General features: G+C 42.1%; 2 protein-coding genes across 2 annotated transcripts in view; one reads left to right on the forward strand and one right to left on the reverse strand.

The window, feature by feature from the left end:
* The first annotated feature begins 1,119 nt into the window (after positions 1-1,119).
* On the forward strand, positions 1,120-5,524 carry GNG5 (G protein subunit gamma 5). Its single transcript, XM_059478129.1, has 3 exons — positions 1,120-1,280; positions 2,365-2,520; positions 4,498-5,524. Exons 1-2 carry the CDS (start codon positions 1,200-1,202, stop codon positions 2,488-2,490), a joined length of 207 nt encoding a protein of 68 aa, XP_059334112.1. The 5' UTR covers positions 1,120-1,199; the 3' UTR covers positions 2,491-2,520; positions 4,498-5,524.
* A 159-nt stretch (positions 5,525-5,683) lies between these two features.
* Positions 5,684-17,777, reverse strand: part of RPF1 (ribosome production factor 1 homolog) — a 63,046-nt gene continuing 50,952 nt past the window's right edge. Inside the window, exons 2-10 of the mRNA XM_059478128.1 lie at positions 10,955-11,123; positions 10,816-10,872; positions 9,626-9,706; positions 9,167-9,262; positions 8,323-8,476; positions 7,714-7,796; positions 6,672-6,853; positions 6,459-6,585; positions 5,684-6,108 (exon numbers count right to left, since the gene is read on the reverse strand). Of these exons, the coding sequence (XP_059334111.1) occupies positions 6,067-6,108; positions 6,459-6,585; positions 6,672-6,853; positions 7,714-7,796; positions 8,323-8,476; positions 9,167-9,262; positions 9,626-9,706; positions 10,816-10,872; positions 10,955-11,110 (978 nt within the window). The 5' untranslated portion in view covers positions 11,111-11,123 and the 3' untranslated portion in view covers positions 5,684-6,066. The remainder of the gene's footprint in view (positions 6,109-6,458; positions 6,586-6,671; positions 6,854-7,713; positions 7,797-8,322; positions 8,477-9,166; positions 9,263-9,625; positions 9,707-10,815; positions 10,873-10,954; positions 11,124-17,777) is intronic.

Genomic DNA, 17,777 nt, shown 5'->3' on the forward strand with positions numbered 1-17,777 from the left:
ATTATTGTGCACTGCAGCAAACACATTGTGCCAGCCAAATGCAGTGTTCTGAGGAAATGTGACTGTGCTGGGCAACCATGGCAGAAAAATACTTCCATAAATTATAACTGTGGTTCTGTCCTAACATGTTATAGAATCAGGGAACAGTTTGGGTTGGAGGGGACCTTGGAAGGCCAGCTAGTCCAAGCCCTGCAGTGAGCAGGGACATCTCCCACTGAGCCAGGTTGCCCAGACCCCCACGTCCAATCTTGAATGTTTCCAGGGGTGGGGCATCTCCCACCTCTCTGGTTAATCTGTTCCAAGCTTTTACCACCTTTAGTGTAAAAAACTTCTTCCTTTCACCTCTCATCAACCCTCTCTTAGTTTAAACTCATTCACGTGGTACTATTGCAACAGACCCTGCTAAAATGCTCGTTTCTGTCTTTCTCTTTTTGTTAGGAGTTTCCTTGGTGTTCTCTTTGAAGGCTCTTCCAGCCCCTCTGAGGTTACAAACCTCCTCTGGATTTTCACCTACTGAACTCAGGCGCTGTTCTCCTGCTCTCAACAGGAGATTTCTCCACTCCTCCCGCCTCTACCCCAGCTACTTCTAATTCACCTGCTTTTGAGCACGAGTGACCAGACCTTCCAAGTCTCACCCTGGTGCTGTGGAATTAAGATTTCCTCATGTCAGTGGGAAATACCTGCTTAACAGGGTCAGCGTCTTTACTTGCGAGCTCCCTCAAATGGCCCGGGTGTGACACCCACCACTGCCCCGGTCACTGCCCGCCACAGGCAGGCACAGCACGGGCTGCTGCCATTGCTCCCGCCGACAGGGAAGATGCTGTACCTGATGTCACCCCGTGCCCCGCTTCACTGCCGCTCCCGGGCACTTCCTGCAATGAACAGCACCAGAAAACTGATCCTCCAGGCTACAGTCAACACTCAAACTGCTAGCACGAACTAAGTTAGGAACTTCATTCATTGCACCTCAAAATGGCCCCCAGATTGGAACCCAGTGGGTCTAACCACCAAGACTCGCCGCCTTGGTGCGAGAGCAGCCCCCCGGCAGTCCCCACGATGAGTGTGTGAGGGCGGGCCCGTCCCGGCACACGGCCCGGCCCCGGCTGCGCAGGCGCCGCGCTCCGGGCACTTGTGGCCGCGCCGGGAAGTTGAGCTGGGAGTGCTGCGAGTGCCGAGCCGAGCCCGCCGCCGATCCCGCCATGTCGGGCTCCTCCAACGTGGCGGCCATGAAGAAGGTGGTGCAGCAGCTGCGCCTAGAGGCCAGCGTGACCCGCGTGAAGGTGAGTACGGAGCCGCGACGGGACGGGACGGGGCGGACGCGCCGCCATTTCACCGCCCCGGGGCCGCGCCCGCCGCGCCGGGGCCGGGCCGGGCCGGGGCCGCCGGCTCCCACCTGCCCCGCCCCGCCGATCCGGCTGGGCGGCGGCCACCGTGCTTCTCTCGGGGCTCCGTCGGGGTTCCCCGGCCGAGGCGAGCCCGGATCGGCAGCGGAGCCGCGTCCGCTCCGCCGCCATCCCTGCCGGGGCTCGGGCGCTCGCTCCCCGCCGCCCCTCGGGGCCGCTCCCGGCCGAAGCGCTCCCCGGGGCGATGGACGCGGCCCGGCCGTGCCCTCGGAGCGAGGAGCGCCCTTCCCTCGGGCTCTGCGGGGAGCCCGCCCGGGCGGGGCGCGCAACGGGCTGGGCTGGCCCGGCACGGCAAGATGGAGATGTCGCTGCCAGGCACACCGAGTGCATTGAACTCGTGCCGCGCCGGGGCCAGACCGCGCCTGGCACGGCAGAGAAACCGGGCAAACTGCAGATACCTACCGCGTGTCAGCGGAAGATGCAACTTTTTGAAACTTCGATCGCTCTATTGTAGGAGTTCAGAGTTACAGCAAAGAAAAGCAAGAGAAAGATTTTTTTTCACTGATCAGTTATTAACAAGGCACAGCATGCCAAAAACCCCTTATAAGGGTGCTCAGAACCCCGTTATCTCATCGTAAGGATGGCTTTCCAAGGGAGCCTGAAATGCAAGTTCAGTGGAGTAGAACATGTTAAACATAGACAGTATTTTTGAATTGCTTATGCCAGAACAAGGATCTTCATAGATTTAATAAAGTCATCTCCAAGATCTTGCTCATCTGTCACTCTTCATACTTAAAAGTTTACTGTGGAAATTAAAACTTCCAAATCAGTTCTCATTCTTACATTGTTCATCTTCTTGTCTTTAAGAAACAAAAAAACTACAATGAAATTATTGCATAAAATCTACATAAACTGTATTGCAGAATAATTTAGTAGTATTCTTTGTACTTTTCAATGTAAAAACCACATCCTAAGTAAAGAGTGTTCAGTGAATTCTAATGCCAGCTTTCATTATAACTAGGTTTCTCAAGCTGCAGCTGACTTGAAGCAATTCTGCCTGCAGAATGCACAACACGATCCCCTACTGACGGGAGTATCATCAAGTACAAATCCATTCAGACCCCAGAAAGTTTGTTCCTTTTTGTAATTATGTGAACTACTTCAGTATCTTTCAGTGGTAAGTTCTTGAATTACAATTCATAAACTCTTTTGTCATTTAAATGAGACAGGCTCTATGAAAGGCACTCAGAAACATCTGACTTGTGCAGGTGGTGTTGGTCTACATCCCATTTTTGGTCCCTTCTCCCTTTTTCTGGTCACAGCTCTGCACTGGACACGTGCTGGCCATTGCTATTATGAGCAGCACATTGCTGGTGCAGCTTCCACCAGTTTGTGTAGCAGAATGGTGGGACCAGCTACTACTGAGTTGCTCTTTGGACTAACCCAGCTGAACAGTAATTGTGCTGTATCTTCCTCTCTATAAGGGTATTATTTCCCTTTTCTCACTTAGAATTAATGTGGTGAATCCTAATTGTGGCAGATAAAACAGACTTCAGTTCTTAAACTTCTAATGAACAGTTCCAAAAACAGATTAGTGGTGGTGGTCCCCAAGAAGAGCACTGACCACTGTGGAAAGGAGATGCCCTCTCTGCCAAAAGAAAAAAGTATATACTTTTTAAGATGTATATACTTTTAAAAGCCCACATGCCACTCAAGTAAGCTACTACAGGGGTAGCAGTTTAAATAACTAGAAACAGTGGAATACTCATGTGGATTTTCATTCCTGAGCTTTCATAGGCTCATTAGCACTGCTGCTATCACCAGGAAGACTACTCACTCACCTGCCGTTTTGGTGACTAGATTTTAGGCTAACCTCTTTAGCAAGGTGGGTTTTAGATGCACAATAGTTTCACCAAAATTCAGAGTCCAAATAACTTGGTTATTTTGACCACAGTAAATGAATGATTTTACCATGTTCCCTCTTCCTGTTGCCCCTTGACGTGGATCTGTTGGAGATGAGAGCACAGACGTTATTTCAAAGCACCTGATACACAGTTAAGCATAGTTCACAATCCTTACATATCTCATGGTGAGTCTTAACCTTGAAAAATTCTGGTTGTGTAGGTGACTTCTATCATCCAAAGAACTGTAGTTTGCTAGATTTAAATTGTGCTGTTAGGCAGCTTTATAGAAGGGTGACCACAGTCAGATTGGATTGATAAAATTATTCTCCCCTCAAGCAGACTGTAGAAAAGGTACAGATGTGTGTACTAGCAGAATAACCACGTTTAAAGGCTAGAATAGTAACAGTATAGAAGTTGATCCTTAACTATTTAACAAGCAAAACCACAGCCCACATTGTTTTGAGCCGTGAAATACAACAGTATAACTGAAATGTGCTTTACAGTTCTTGTAGCTTTTACAATTATTTCTGTTGTGAATTTTTGCCAATTACTGCTATTTAAAAAAAAACTCTTGGACCCTACCCTAGTGTGGCTTCAGCTGTAAACACTAATCCAAGGAAGACATCAGATCATCTGTAAGCATTGTAAACTGAAAACTTACACAAAGCCAAATAAACTCTACTTAATCCATGACAGGTACAATTCCCCACCGAGGTTTGCCAAGGTTAGGAAATTCCTGGATGTGGACGTAGGGAAACAATGTTTCCTATCTCTATGTGAAACTCCTTCACTTTGCTGTATCTGTTGCAGGCACTTCCTGAAAAGAGGTGATTCTTTGTGTTTTCTTGATGAGCCAGTAGTGTTTGTGTTTGCACAGTCAGCACCACCTCACTGAGGAGGAAGTGTAATTTGTTAGTTACGCAACAAATTCCCTGCTTTTCAAAGACAAAGTAGAAACCTGGTGTTTTGGTGAGCAGAAAGTGACTGGGAACAGCTGCTTCTTCCACTCAGCAGTTTGGTTTCAAGGAGACACTAAGCTTCAGTTCTTCTGTAAGAGCTTTGATTATCTTATTGTATCTTTGAGCATGACTTCATTTAAAGTTTATTTTTTAAACTAATAAAACAGCTGTGGAAAAAGAGGATATTTTTTCCTAAACAGTTGTCCATGGCATACTCTGAAATATGCATTCTTTGATTTGCTTCATTCAGCAGTGATACCTTTCTAACTAGATTTTGGTTTTGTTTTTCAGATCTTTTAGCATCTTTTCCTACCTGCTGATGTGTGTATGGGCAGAGTGCCTCAAGGAGTGGCCTGGTTTGAAGTCTGTAAAAAAGCTTAGCTTTAACGTGCCAAATCTAACTCTAAAAGTGCTACTGTCGTCAAACTTCTTACCATCTACCTCTCCAGATGAACTGTATGCTAGTTACGTACTTCTGTTTCATACGGGAATCACTTTTATACGCCAAGCAAAAAATAAAAGTGTCTTGACTTAGTCTGGTCTTGAAATTACTGTAAGAATTGGATTAACTTCTGGGCATGGTGGCACCTCACAGTCAGTGCATCACTGTAGCAGCTGGAGAGCAGAGAGAGGAGTGTAAATATTCTCTGCTGCTGCAAGTCTGCCTGGGGTTAACAGTCCTTCAGAACAATGAGGCTCCAGCAGGACCATACTTAGAAGCATAACAGAAATAGAACAGAAAAAAATTTGAGCCTGTTTATAATTCAGCTATACAGCTGTGCCATATCATAGACATCACATTAAGACAGAGTAAATTAAGATTCATCTTAATGAGTAATTCTACCCTAGGAGATAACTTACTCTATGTGCCTTCTTATTCATTAGGTAAATATGAAAAAGCACTTACAGCTGTATGTGGAAAGTAGCTCAAAGAAAACTTGACCTTTTAGCTGTCAGTGAATGTGCCAACTGAAGGCAAAACAGTAGTTTATGTGCAGATAATACAAACTCAAGTGTTGCTGTGAGGCTGAAGAAGAATTTTTAAAATTTTAATGGGGAAAACCCTGCTCAGAGACCTCACATAGTCACTGAGCAGCATTTTTAGATGATAGCTTTACAAATGTCTGTCCTGTAAGGGTGTTTTATGAATTCTTTCTCATCCTTTCAACTGCTTTGGGTATACAGACCTCTTGTCAATGTGATACTTACAGAAGAGACGGCTGTAGGAATTATGTGTATTGTTTTTGTAACTTCAGCAACATGCCTATTTTATGCAAAATGCTAATGAAATAAAAGACCATGGACTTCATGGATTGCATACTGCCTTCTCCGTGTTCTCTGGATAGGAGAACCTTTTTGGAAAACTCCCCATACTGTCAGGGAACAGCAAACTGTAAGTTAGAAATAAGCTTCAAATATTTATCTCTTACCTGATTAACTGAAGATGTCTGGGTTAACAGAAAAAATAAAACGGAACTGTAAAACTAGAAATATTTTATTTTGAAAATTTCTTTAACCAACATATTTGCTGTTTTTGATGTTGTGAAGCATAATCTGTTTCTACACCACAGCAGCACTTCTGGCAAATCCTTAGTGATGGCTAAATGACAAGTTGCTCAAATACAGCCATAGTTTTTTCCTGCTAAACTGGAAAAAGTCACTGTCCTTGTCACATTGGCTACAAATAGGAAGAGAGTCACATCCTACTTGATCTGCTGCTGTAGAAAGTTTTAATGTTTCCTGTTTGTCTTTCTGCAGACAGATACTGTTCAGTATCATTATCATTAGTTAGTAGTCCAGATCATCCATAGTTCAAAGCAGCTGCTGTATTCCTGGTCACCAGCAATTGGCAGATTTCACTTACAAATGGAATTTTCTTCTACTTGTGTCCATTTCTCGACGCTGAAATTGAAAAGGGAAGTTGTTTACCAGCAAGTTCATGCAACAGGATGAAACAAACAAGGAGGACCACTCCACTTTATAGCAGGGCAGACAGTGAAATGCAGAGTAGTAAACAGAGTTGTAAATAAGTAGTTACGGTATATTGACATTCATTGTCCTTGCTATTTTTATTTTTTATTTGAAATAGGATGTTTCTGCTTTGCATGACTCTCAAAATACACCTCTAAATACTTAAGTGCTTCCCCACTGAGACCTGCATTTATACCACTTTTCTAGGGTAAGATTTTTGGTTACATTTCATGTCAGATTTAGCCTCCCCAGGCAAGACTATTATCATTACTAAGACATACCTTATGAATCCACTCATATTCTCCAAATTTGGAATCAAAGGTTCCTTTTTGAAGTGACCTCAGCTTCAATGTAAAACGTGGCCCAAGTTCTTGAATTCCCACTTTCTTTTCACTCTTGAAGATATATCTTGGGGAAGAAAAGAATTAAAATTAGGAATTAAGTTACAAGAGCATTCTCTCTCACTTGTAAATGGGTATTGTGGAAAATGTCACCTGTGGAATCTGAAAAAGATGTAGTCTCTCTGGTTGTGAAATGTAGCTACTTGTCTTCCAATGAACTGAGGATCGTGTGGGAAGAGCGCAGCAAACATGCGGCCGATGGAGTGGCCGAGGCGCGTGGTGAAGTTATTCAGGATCACTTCGGGGACGTGTTCTGTGGGCTCCTTCCCCTTCCGCTGAAATCAGAGCGATAACAATGCAAAGAACAGACTGAATGCAAAAGGATTTTAATGTATTGCCTAAGAAGTGTTTGAAATAGAAGGACAGGGCCAAAACCACGCCCTAATCATTCCTTCAAACACAACCTAAGTTTATAAACATGTAAAGGAGCAGCTGGTAACATAAGGATCTTTGGTTCAACAATATAAATTCAATGAAAAAGCAGAAATAATTTTATATTTTCTCCTGCACCATTTTTTACTCTTAGCAGAACCTGTTATAGTAGACAATGCACTCTACCTATCACAGGAGTATTCCCCCTGTACTCATACCAACTAGGGATATATGGGACTGAGAGCATATGGGCTTCTTTATTAAAAACTAATTAGAGATTACTTATTTCAAAGAAGAAAACCCATTTTACTGCAAATTACTTAGGGCTAGGTAGGCAATACTAAGAAGAGGTGACAGGGCTATAGGAACAAGAAGACCTAGGTTTTATTCAAGACAAGCTACATCTAATGAAACCTTTTACGCTGCTGATTTCATATACCCTATTGTGTGTATTCTAGACATGTGGTATTTCCTACTGATGTAGGTTATCATCTGCTATTTAATGATATGATTTTAAAAATACTTGTCAGATTATAAAATACTTGGCAGTTAAAGAAATACAGCAAATAAGCTTGAAAATGGAAATATGCTGCTTATGAAGTAGAATACACTAGTCCTTAGCCTCCTGTTAGCTTGCAAAAAAAACACATTTACAAGATCAAGCTGAATCATTTCAAAATGCAGTTTTGACAGTTGAAGTAGACTGGATGTATTTGTAATTAACCAACAGATAACCCATTTTTCAAATATTTTTGAGTCTCACCTTTATTTCTTTACGCAAACGCACACTACTCATTCTAAAATGAGCAGTTGGACCATCAGGCAGGTGACTTAAAACAAGACCGTCTGTGCACCAAGTTAAAAAAAAGGCTGGTAAAATCGAGCATGTAACTTACAGAGGAACATTCAATGCAAAATGCAGTATTATACTGGAGGTTTAGATTCATAATCTATTCCCAAGGTTTTGTTGTATGTTCAAACATACATTCCCAAACTGGTTAACTAGCTTTCTGAAGGATGTCCATTACATGCTAACAAGGGTTATCCTCTACTGTTTTCACATTTAATGAATTCATAATGTTTTATCTAGCCAGAAAAAAGAGATGGATCTTCCTGGTCAGAAAAACTTGTTAATTAATCAAACTGTTATATTTACTGAAATAAGTGCTTAACCACGCATTACAAACAACAAAAAAGTGCCAACACTTTCTTTACTAAGTCCAAGTTCCATTAGCTATCAGACACTCAAGTTGGCACAGTGATTTTTAACTCTGTAATTTGCACTGTGAAGAGAAAGAAAACAGAATAAAGTAAATCTCTGATGCACACGACAGAATTGTTTCCTTTCCCTGATAAACACACAAAAGGATACTTGGTATTTTGCGATCTTCATTAATGACAATTAAATCTGTGAAGTCCCTTGCAATGCACTGTGGAATGATTCTTTTCAAAGCCAGCCCTCTTCGGTAGAAGACGTGTGAGTTGGGTATAACAGTGGCCAGCTGCTCACAGAATCTCACTGTTCTCTGCAAAACAGGGCAGATAAATTGCAGTGGGCAGAATTCAGCTGTTAGGAGAACAGAGGGTTGGTCATTCCAACTACACTCCTTGAGCATGCATCACTTCCATATCTCTATAAAGATTTGAAGATAAGCTATTAAATTACTTCATTCAGTTAGTGCAAAAAAAAATTATTTGCAGTAAAGAATGCAGCACACCAGAGATTTTTTTAAGGATTTTTTCCCCTTCCTCCATCACGGAAAAGTGGGAAAATGCAAAAAGCATACTCTGCACACTCATTATTTATAAAGCACACTGGTTTATAAAAAATTCACAGCATCTCAAAATACAATATAACAATTTCTTCATTAACTCATGTCTGAGTTTTCAGACAAACTGTTTGAGGTGTATTTTTTCTTATTTTTAAAGCAATTTCTGTTATGGTTTTAAAAAATGTCAGTAATCTCTTTAATCAGGCAATGCTGATCATTTCAATACAAGAACACATGCACAAGGTTGGGTTTTTTTATGGAGGAAACAAACAGTGCTGAAGAAACCAATGGATTACATACACATACAAGGTTACTGTTGGGCACTAAATAAAATGACAGAAAAAATCCATGTGAATGCTATTATCTTCAGTTTTAATGTAACAATCATAGGATGAAAACCCTGGTATCTTATAACCATTTGGTTTCCAAGTAAAAGATACGTACCCCACGAGGTCGGTCTGATGTTGTAATAAGAATTTTGGGAACAGTCTGTCTATTAAAGTACGGTGCAAATTCATCAGTTGCTTCATCAAAAGCAACCTGAAAGAACAGAAGTTTTGTTAAATCCACCCTGTACAAAATACCTGAGGAACAATTGTTCAATGTGATCAAAATTTTAATTCACAAGATCTATTCTGTAATTAATCACCCAAAGGCACATGGTTTTCATGTTTTTAAGAATCTAGTGTGATGAACATGGGCAGCTTTTACTACCAATATCAGTATGGCAATTATTTAATATAGATAATGAAACAATGACATCACCTCTTAGTAAACCCATCATGTGTCAAATATAATTCATCAACAGATTAACAGGAAAGTGGGGATTATTCAGTTTCATCAATCAGTTTATGTCCCTTGTTAGAAAAAAAAAAAGGTTAACTTATTAGGACATGCAGTTACCTCTTCATCATTGGGATCTACAGTGGTTTCATCATACACTCGCTGATTTTCAATAGTCTTTGGTACAGCTTTTGGAGGTGCCTAAAATACATAAAGTTTATTAACATAACATATTGTTGTCATTATTAAATGCATTGCAAATACCACATTCATACCACCCCAATATTGTTTGTATTTCTACACAGAACTGCAAGTATTATTTATTTGATGCCACTTTTAATTAAAATATGCACAGCTATTGGGACATCAGAGAGCAGATGCAGAGAAGCACCACTGGAACAATGTCCCTTTTCAAAACAAAACAAAACAAACAGGGGAACTTTCTTTCCATTTTTATTTCTTCTGTGGAAGAAAAGGATTCTGCTTTCAACTGCAACATATTTTAACCCTGATATCTAGAAATTAATGACTAATAGCTTTTAATGTTTACCCTGTAAACTTACTACTCTGGTGAGACTATTGTAATACAGGAATACAGATATTCACATCCGAATATCTTCAATCAGTCCAGTAAGGAAGCAAAACCTTTCCTCACAGCTGGGCTTGGAATCCAGCAGATAACTGGCCTGGGCATGATTTGGTCAGTTCTGATTGTTTTAATCTACACAAAAATTAAAATTGCAGTACAATTCCTAATAACAGCAACACAAATACCACAGCAATCACACCAGAGACAACTTTTCAGGAGTGGTGATATGTCATTAAGTTTAAAACTCATCCTGCCTGTTTACAGCATCATTTAACACAGGAGCAACAAGGTTTCTGAAGTCAGCTGTTTGATACCTCTGCTAGACAACAGTGTCTCTGAAGGCTACCACAGCCAGCGAGCACAAAGAGCATACAACTGCAGAATGGTTTGTCTGGAAGGGACCTTTAAAGGCCATTTATTCCAGTGCAGTGAGCAAGGACGTCTTGGACCAGACCAGGCTGCTCTGGGCCGCTCCAACCTGGCCTTGAACGTTTCCAGGGATAGGGCACTCTGGGCATCCCATTGCAATGTTTTATCACCCTCACTGTATTCACTGCTCCGCTTCCCTGAAGTCTGCGGAGAAACCCTTTGGCTCAGGAAGCTGAGGAGCCCCAGCTCCGGGCAGAGCTGCAGGACCCTCACCCTGGCGAGCAGCGCCCCGTTTGCAGGGGGGAAGGAGCGGCCTCGCCGCCACACCGGCTCCTGCGGCCGGAACCCTTACTTTGTCTCCGAGAGCCTCTCGCTCCTTCCTCCGCTTCTTCTTGAGGGCCAACTTCTCCTGCGGGCAGAGGAACAGCGCTCCGTTAGCCAGACCCGCCAGGCCCGGGCCTCCCCCGCCCCGCGGCAACAGCCCGCCCCACCTTCCTCTGCTGCTGCTTCCAGCGAAGGAACATGAAGTGCCGACGCTGCTTGTTCTTGATCTCGGACACGCTGAAGGTGGGCGGGAAGAGCACCCGCTCCGGGGCGGGCGGGCCGGCGCCATCCCCCGGCGCGGGCCCGCTGCCCTCACCCGCCATGGCGCTGCTGCCGCTGCGGGGCGGGGCCGGCCCCTCACCCTTGGCCTCTGCCCCGCCGGGCGGCGCCGCGCATGCGCTGCACGGGGCTCAGGGCGGGTTCGCGCAGGGCGGGGCGGAGCGCGGGCATGCCGCGCCCACCCTCACAGAGTGTTCCGAATTGGAGGGGGCCGGGGGGCGTCATCAGTCCCGCTCTTCGTCCTGCACGGCCCCCAGGAGTCACACCATGTGCACACACCATGTGCCAAACGCTTCTTGAACCCCTCAGGCTGGTGCGGTGACCACTGCCCTGGGGAGCTGTTCAGTGCCCAAACACCTGGAAGGAGAAACTTCTCCTGATAACCAACCTAAACCTGCCCTGCCTGCGCTCCAGGCCATTCCCTCGGGCGCTGTCCCTGTCACTGAGCGGAGATCAGTGCCTGCCCCTCCTGTTCCCCTCTCGAGGAAGCTGTGACTGCAGTGAGCTCTGCCCTCAGGCTCCTCCAGGCTGAACAGACCCAGTGCCCTCAGCTGCTCCTCACGGCTTCCCCTCGATGCCCTTCACCATCTTTGTTACCCTCCTCTGGACACTCTCATAGTTCAGTGTCTTTCTAACATTGTGGTGCCCAAAATTGCACACAATACTCGAGGCTGAGTGCAGAGCACAGTCACCTCTCTCGACCCACGACGTGTCAGGGCTCATTGCTCAGCAGACAGTGAACCTGGAGATAAAATCAGTGTATTTCATAGGGGTTATTGCTGCAGTGTTTTTTATAAACCAAGTTAGCTGTCAAAGTGGGAAGCTCTGAGCGAACGTGACACATTGATGGGTTTACATTACTGCAGGTAACATCATGGCCCAGCAGTGCCTGCCCATGTGCACGCTTTCAGACCCTTGCTCAAAGTGATTTAAGTTTTGGGGAGCACCTGTTTATTAGGAACCATAGGGGTTTTGATGATAATGTTCCCAAAAGTTATTTTTATTCCATTAAAGTCTGTTAAAACTTGATGTTAAAATGAAACAAGAACTCCTACAGCAAATTAGAGATTCAATTTACATAAAGTCATTTCTATTCCTGAGCTGATTTTCATGCTTGGAGATGTGCAAATGCGTCTGCACAGCAAAGACTACACAGTGTTTTATAGAAATTGAGTACTCAGGGACTGGGGGGACCTGTTTAAATTGGAGACATTTTTAATTTCAGACTGCAAAATTCTGAGCCTCAATGGGACTGCTTAGTTCCATTTGTCTCAAGCATTTTTTCAAAGCTCGATGTCTACTAATTTTATATACAAGTACTATTTGTCTTTGTTATGTCTTTCTCTCACTAGAAAAGGGAAAAAGAAATCTGTTAACATGAATATAGGAAGATAATAAAAAATACCTAGAAATAACCAGAATAATAAAGAATGTCTTAAGCCTTGTTCTGTCCTATAAACAAATTTTGTTCTGCAACTCAACTTGCTTCACTGAGATTACTTCTGCTTAACACAGAAATCAAAGATCAAAGGCCTCATGCACAATCCCATATATTTCTGGCCTCGCTCCCATTTTTGTCAAGAGAAAATATTTCAGCTATCCTTACTGCCTTAAGGATAAGTAGTTTCCATGGTAATTGAGGCTGAGAGGATTTTGTTGAGAATATGTTAACCAAGGACTGCTGTAACTTTATCTCTCTAGCTGATGCAGATGTCAGAGATTGCAAGGTTATTTCTCAAAGTCATTAGCAGAGATTTTCATCACTGCTATTAGCAGAGCATACAGGGAACTCTGTTGTTTGTAGTTCCAGTTTGCAATGCTGTTTTTGCTGGGATCACTGAGTGCATACAAGAGGAAAAAACATATCATCTTTCTCCCTCCTAGCAAGAGGGATGACAACCTCCTAATATTATTCAAATACCTTTCTTCCAAGGACTCAGAGGAACAAAATAATGATACACAATAATACAAGAACTTCCTAGGGCAGGGGAGGGACAACGAAAGACACCCGAAGCACACTGAGGATTTGGTAGAGATCACTGACAACTTACAATTAAACTTCAATAGAAGGCTCAACTAATAAATGCATGCATAGTATTACTTTGGTTTTTTCACAGAAGTTCCAAGGTCTTTCTTAGCTATGAACTCAGTTCTATGCAAATAACATTTTTACCAGGATACTCTTATTTCACAACTTAAGTAGCATTGTAAAAAACCTTTTGGAAGGTAAAAAATATTTTGGAAGAAACTGCTTGGTTAAAAACAAAACAACTGGGAAAAAAAACACCAAAACCCAAACAATCCCCCACCCACCCATACAAAACCTCCCAACAAGCAAGTTCTCTATAGAAAAGTGATGAATGAAAACATTGATTCCATGTCAGCACTTAGAAATTTTGGAGGAAAATTTCTGTAAATTCAGTCATGAAGCATCATTTAAAGTTGTATCAATAGAGTACTGTTTTGGTTTTTTCTGTTCTGTCATTTCAAAAAATTGAAAAAACCACTTTGAGATCAAGTCAAAATGATAAAAATTCATCTGGGGAAAGGAAATTAAGTAAGAAAATATAGAAAGAGGCGAGAAAAGAGGGTAAGGTACCTTTGGATTCAGTAATTCAGAGAACTGTTTTGGAGGTGAGGAGTTTTCTTCTTTGTCCTTTTTGTTGGGTTTTTTTTGGGAGTGTTGTTGGTTGTTTGGTTGGTTTGGGTTTTGTTTGATTGTTTTTATGTAATAACCAATATTTTGCTATTTTCCTATTTTGTTGTTTGGGTTTTTTTATTTGTTTTCCTGAAGGTTGAGAGCACATACTACTTGTCTCTTTCCCTCCACAATGCTGTGTAGATAATGAAGTGGTACCCCAAAGGTCTGGTTTTGTTATGCCTGTAAACACCTCAGAGCAGCTTTGATCACATCTGACCCCTCAGCAGGCCCCTCATGCTCACAGCTTCTCTCTGGTAGGTGTTCCAGGGGCTGCTGAACACCATGGAATGTGTAGCAGAGTCAGTGATAGTGGCTTTGCTTAACTGGTAGTTGAAGGATACAGAAGACAAGACTTTCCAGCCTCTGGAGATTATCATCTTACCTGTCAATGGAACACTGAAACCACAAGCCTGATGGTTTTCTGAGGTGAGAAGTGTCTTCATTCTTCCAGCTGAAGCTACTGCTGTGTGTCAAATAAGATCTAGAAAATGCTGAATCAAATAGCCAGGCTGGGCACTCTCCTTCTGAAGGGAAACAAGATTTGACTACTGGCCAGATCTCAGTATTCTCCCTGTAGTTTACTTTAAAAGTTACACAGCAAAAAACAAGTTGTAGAGCAGCTTCAGTTTCTCTGTGTATGCTCTCACCTCTGAGTTGAAGAATCTGGTTCCTTCTACGCTGCTGGCCCGGTGCTCTGCTGGGCTTTTTGCACAGTGAAGAACGGACAGCGTGGCCTCACCAGGGTGGAACAGTCAGAGTGGTGGGAGATGCTCCTGTGGCAGGAGAATCTGTCTTTGAGCCCACTTCTCTTCAGCTGAGGAAAGTTGGGCATGGGCCCATCACAATATGCTGTCCTATTAAAGATGGACATCCACACCACCATTTTCTGAGAGAAAGGCTGCAATTGTGTTTTGCAGAGAGCCTAAGCCACTGGTGCTTAGTTTGCATATTGTACCAAGCCATCTGGGGCTTCCACTGTAGAATAGTCTCTTGTTTACCCAGCTAGGAATAAGCACAAAATAAATGCTGAACTGCTTAGCTCTTTCCACATTGTTCCCAGACTCAGGCGTACCCAGAGCTGTTTCTCCAGGAGTGCATTTCATTAAATTACCAGGTGACTATGCAGGAAGTGTGTGGGTAGTTTTTCAAGATCATCTGTTTGAGACTTACAGGCTTGCATTCCTTAGTGGATCTTGTCTACAGTCTTTTAATTTCAGTGTTTTCAGTCACCCAGGGCAATCTCTCTAATGGATAAAATGGGTATCATGCACAATGAGGTTGGGTATTGTTTATTATTTCAGGATGAACACTAGATCTAACCATGTGCTCTCAATGCCCTGTCCTCATCCCATAACATAACACCAAAAAAATTATTTTTGTATGCTTTTCTGGGTTGCTCTTTTTTACAGTACCTGAGCTGTGTACAAGCATTAAGATGCTTATTGGAAAGAAGGCATGATGTCCATTATACAGATGGGAAAATTAAACTAGTCTGTCAAAACAAAATTTATCAAACACACTTAGAATGCCCAGTGTAAGACATCTAAAGGTTATTTTACAAACATTTAGCACCATGTGTTCAAACCACAGCTATATTAAATTAGATTCACAATTAATGTCTGCATGCTCAGGATCATTCTAGACACCAGATTTCAGGTACATCACTGACCAAATGAGGAATGCAGACTGAGTGTTTAAAAAAGTTTGGTGTACTATGGGTCAATAAGGAGACCAAATTAATTTTTTTAGTTTTTATTCTGTAGTGCTCTTTCTTTTTAAAGCTTCTTTACAATCTTCACACTTTTGTGTAAGCAGTCCTAGGTTTAAGAAAGAAAACAATGGTAAAAAAGAACTAAGACCTCTCTGAATAGCAGCTTTATCTTCCTGAGTATTGACAACCCTGCTCACAAAAAGTATCACATCTGAACATGCTGAGAATGCCATTAAAAAGGACATTAAGAGTTTTAGCCCCTGTACAGGTCCCTGAGGAACACCATTAGTAACCAGCCTCCTTTTATGTGGAATTAGCACTGCTGATCAACACCTGTTTCACTGCACAGCCCAGCTGATCACCCATCCACCTTGCACATTTTCCCACTCCCTATTCCACCCATTTCACTGCAGGGAGACTGTGGGAGTCCATGCTGCAGATCTCCCTAAAGTCAGGGTAAACAGCAAGCACTACTCTTCCTCTTGAGCCAGTCTTCCCATCAAAGGTTTGCCCTTGGCAAGGCCACATTGCACCATCAGTTCTCAGCCACCTTCGTGTCCCTCAAGCGCTAGGCAATGTGTCCCAGCAGTGTTTGCTCCACACTAGGCAATGTGTCCCATGTCCCATGTCATGCTGGGGACAGAGCAGACCTGTAGCTCCCTGGCTCTCCCCTCCTGCTCTTCTTGCAGCTGCAGCAGCTCCTGGTGCAGCCTTCTACTGAAACACTGTGCAAGGAGTAGGGATGTGTCCAAGTGCTCTGTGTCAAACGTCTCAGAGTGTGTCTGTGGTTATGTGCATATAAGAAAGAAAAAGAAGCAAAGCTTTTGGAAGCCTGACTGAGCAAGATTTGCATAATCTAAGGAATAATTAAGCAAAGGAGAGGATTTTAAAAAGAAGGCATTTTATAAGGAATTCTTGCCAAAAAACCTTGCAAATGTATTATTTAAAATTTATGGAAATTCCATATTCTGCTGTATATGAGTGTCCAGTTTTCAACTCACTTGAGTTCAAAAAAAATGACTTTATGTATGGATGTCAACAGAGTAGTAAACATGTGGTTATAACCAACATAATAATTTTTTCCCCACAAGACTTATCAAGATGGCATAGCTGGTCATTATCTTAATCTGGACAGATTGGCCTGGCTAATATTGGGTGTTTGATTTACTACAAGTGTGTCAGCACTTCTGGTTAGTAGATTATAAATATTAGATAATGCATTAATTGTATATAAGCTGGAAAAAAAAAAAGATAATGGCGGTTGCTAGAGTTTCAAGTGTCCAGTGTAGAAAACTGGAATACTTCCCCAAATAGAAATTCTATGGACAATAAAGTTGAATTTTGACACAATTAGACCTTTTGAGAAGTTTATCCAATAGTTACCCATGGCAAAGTACTGAAGAAGCATCTACTCTTTCCAACCTGGTATTTTGCTGAATTCATTGTGCTGCTTCTGGAGATCCCTACCCTTTGCTAAAGAATTATCCTGTAAAAGAGAAGATAGTCAATGGCAACATTTCATCAGCCTTGTGGGTATGTAGAAAAACTTGTGTTTCTTGGGAGGTGTGGTTCTCTTTGCAGAAAGTGATGCTTGGATCTTTCTGCTGGTGCAATTACACATAGCTTGGGCTGCCTTAATAAAACACTCCTTTATGTATGGAAAAAGGAGTTAATCCAAGATTAGAGTATGACTTATTTCTAGGCAGATATTTATCAGAATATGCTACCTTGTGTTTTAATTTTATTTATTAAATTTCTGTTATTTTATATTAAGGCATATTTGTGCAGTAGTGGAATAGTTTTGCTGAAATAAATCGAGTTGGTATAACCAATAATTTTGCTTCTTTTTCTGCATGCAGTTTGCCCACAGAGAAGGATTTTCTCTTTGTTCAAAATTATTGCAACATAATTTGTAGGTGCTACTACAGAAATAAGGTGATTATTTTATTATAAAGTAAAAGGTGTCAACTGAAATGTCATTCCCTTCCCCTTGAAGACTGCTCTTAACTCCATGGTATCAACACACATTTTATTGAGAATAAGCAAAATACTACTTAAATATTCCTCTGTTTCAATACATTTCAGTGTCTGGCTATATTACACTAGGCTCTTACTATATACTTTACATTTTAAATTGAGAAAAATAGTCAGGATCATTTTTTTACTTGGCATTATTAATAAGTGAGAAGTATTTATAAATAGCTAGTGACAGTTACTAGTTATTTTACAAATTTTAAGATAATCTTTTGTAAGAAACAGAAGCTGTAAAGTGATACATGATGAGAAATTAGTCCACATT

Source organism: Ammospiza nelsoni, chromosome 9 (assembly GCF_027579445.1).
Source record: "Ammospiza nelsoni isolate bAmmNel1 chromosome 9, bAmmNel1.pri, whole genome shotgun sequence".
Taxonomy (NCBI): domain Eukaryota; kingdom Metazoa; phylum Chordata; class Aves; order Passeriformes; family Passerellidae; genus Ammospiza; species Ammospiza nelsoni.

Bases quoted from the DNA above. Each gene is read 5' to 3' on its own strand.
- GNG5 (XM_059478129.1), top strand. From the start codon at position 1,200: ATGTCGGGCTCCTCCAACGTGGCGGCCATGAAGAAGGTGGTGCAGCAG. The intron at 1,281-2,364 runs GTGAGTACGGAG...CATTATAACTAG, and splicing joins CCAGCGTGACCCGCGTGAAG to GTTTCTCAAGCTGCAGCTGA.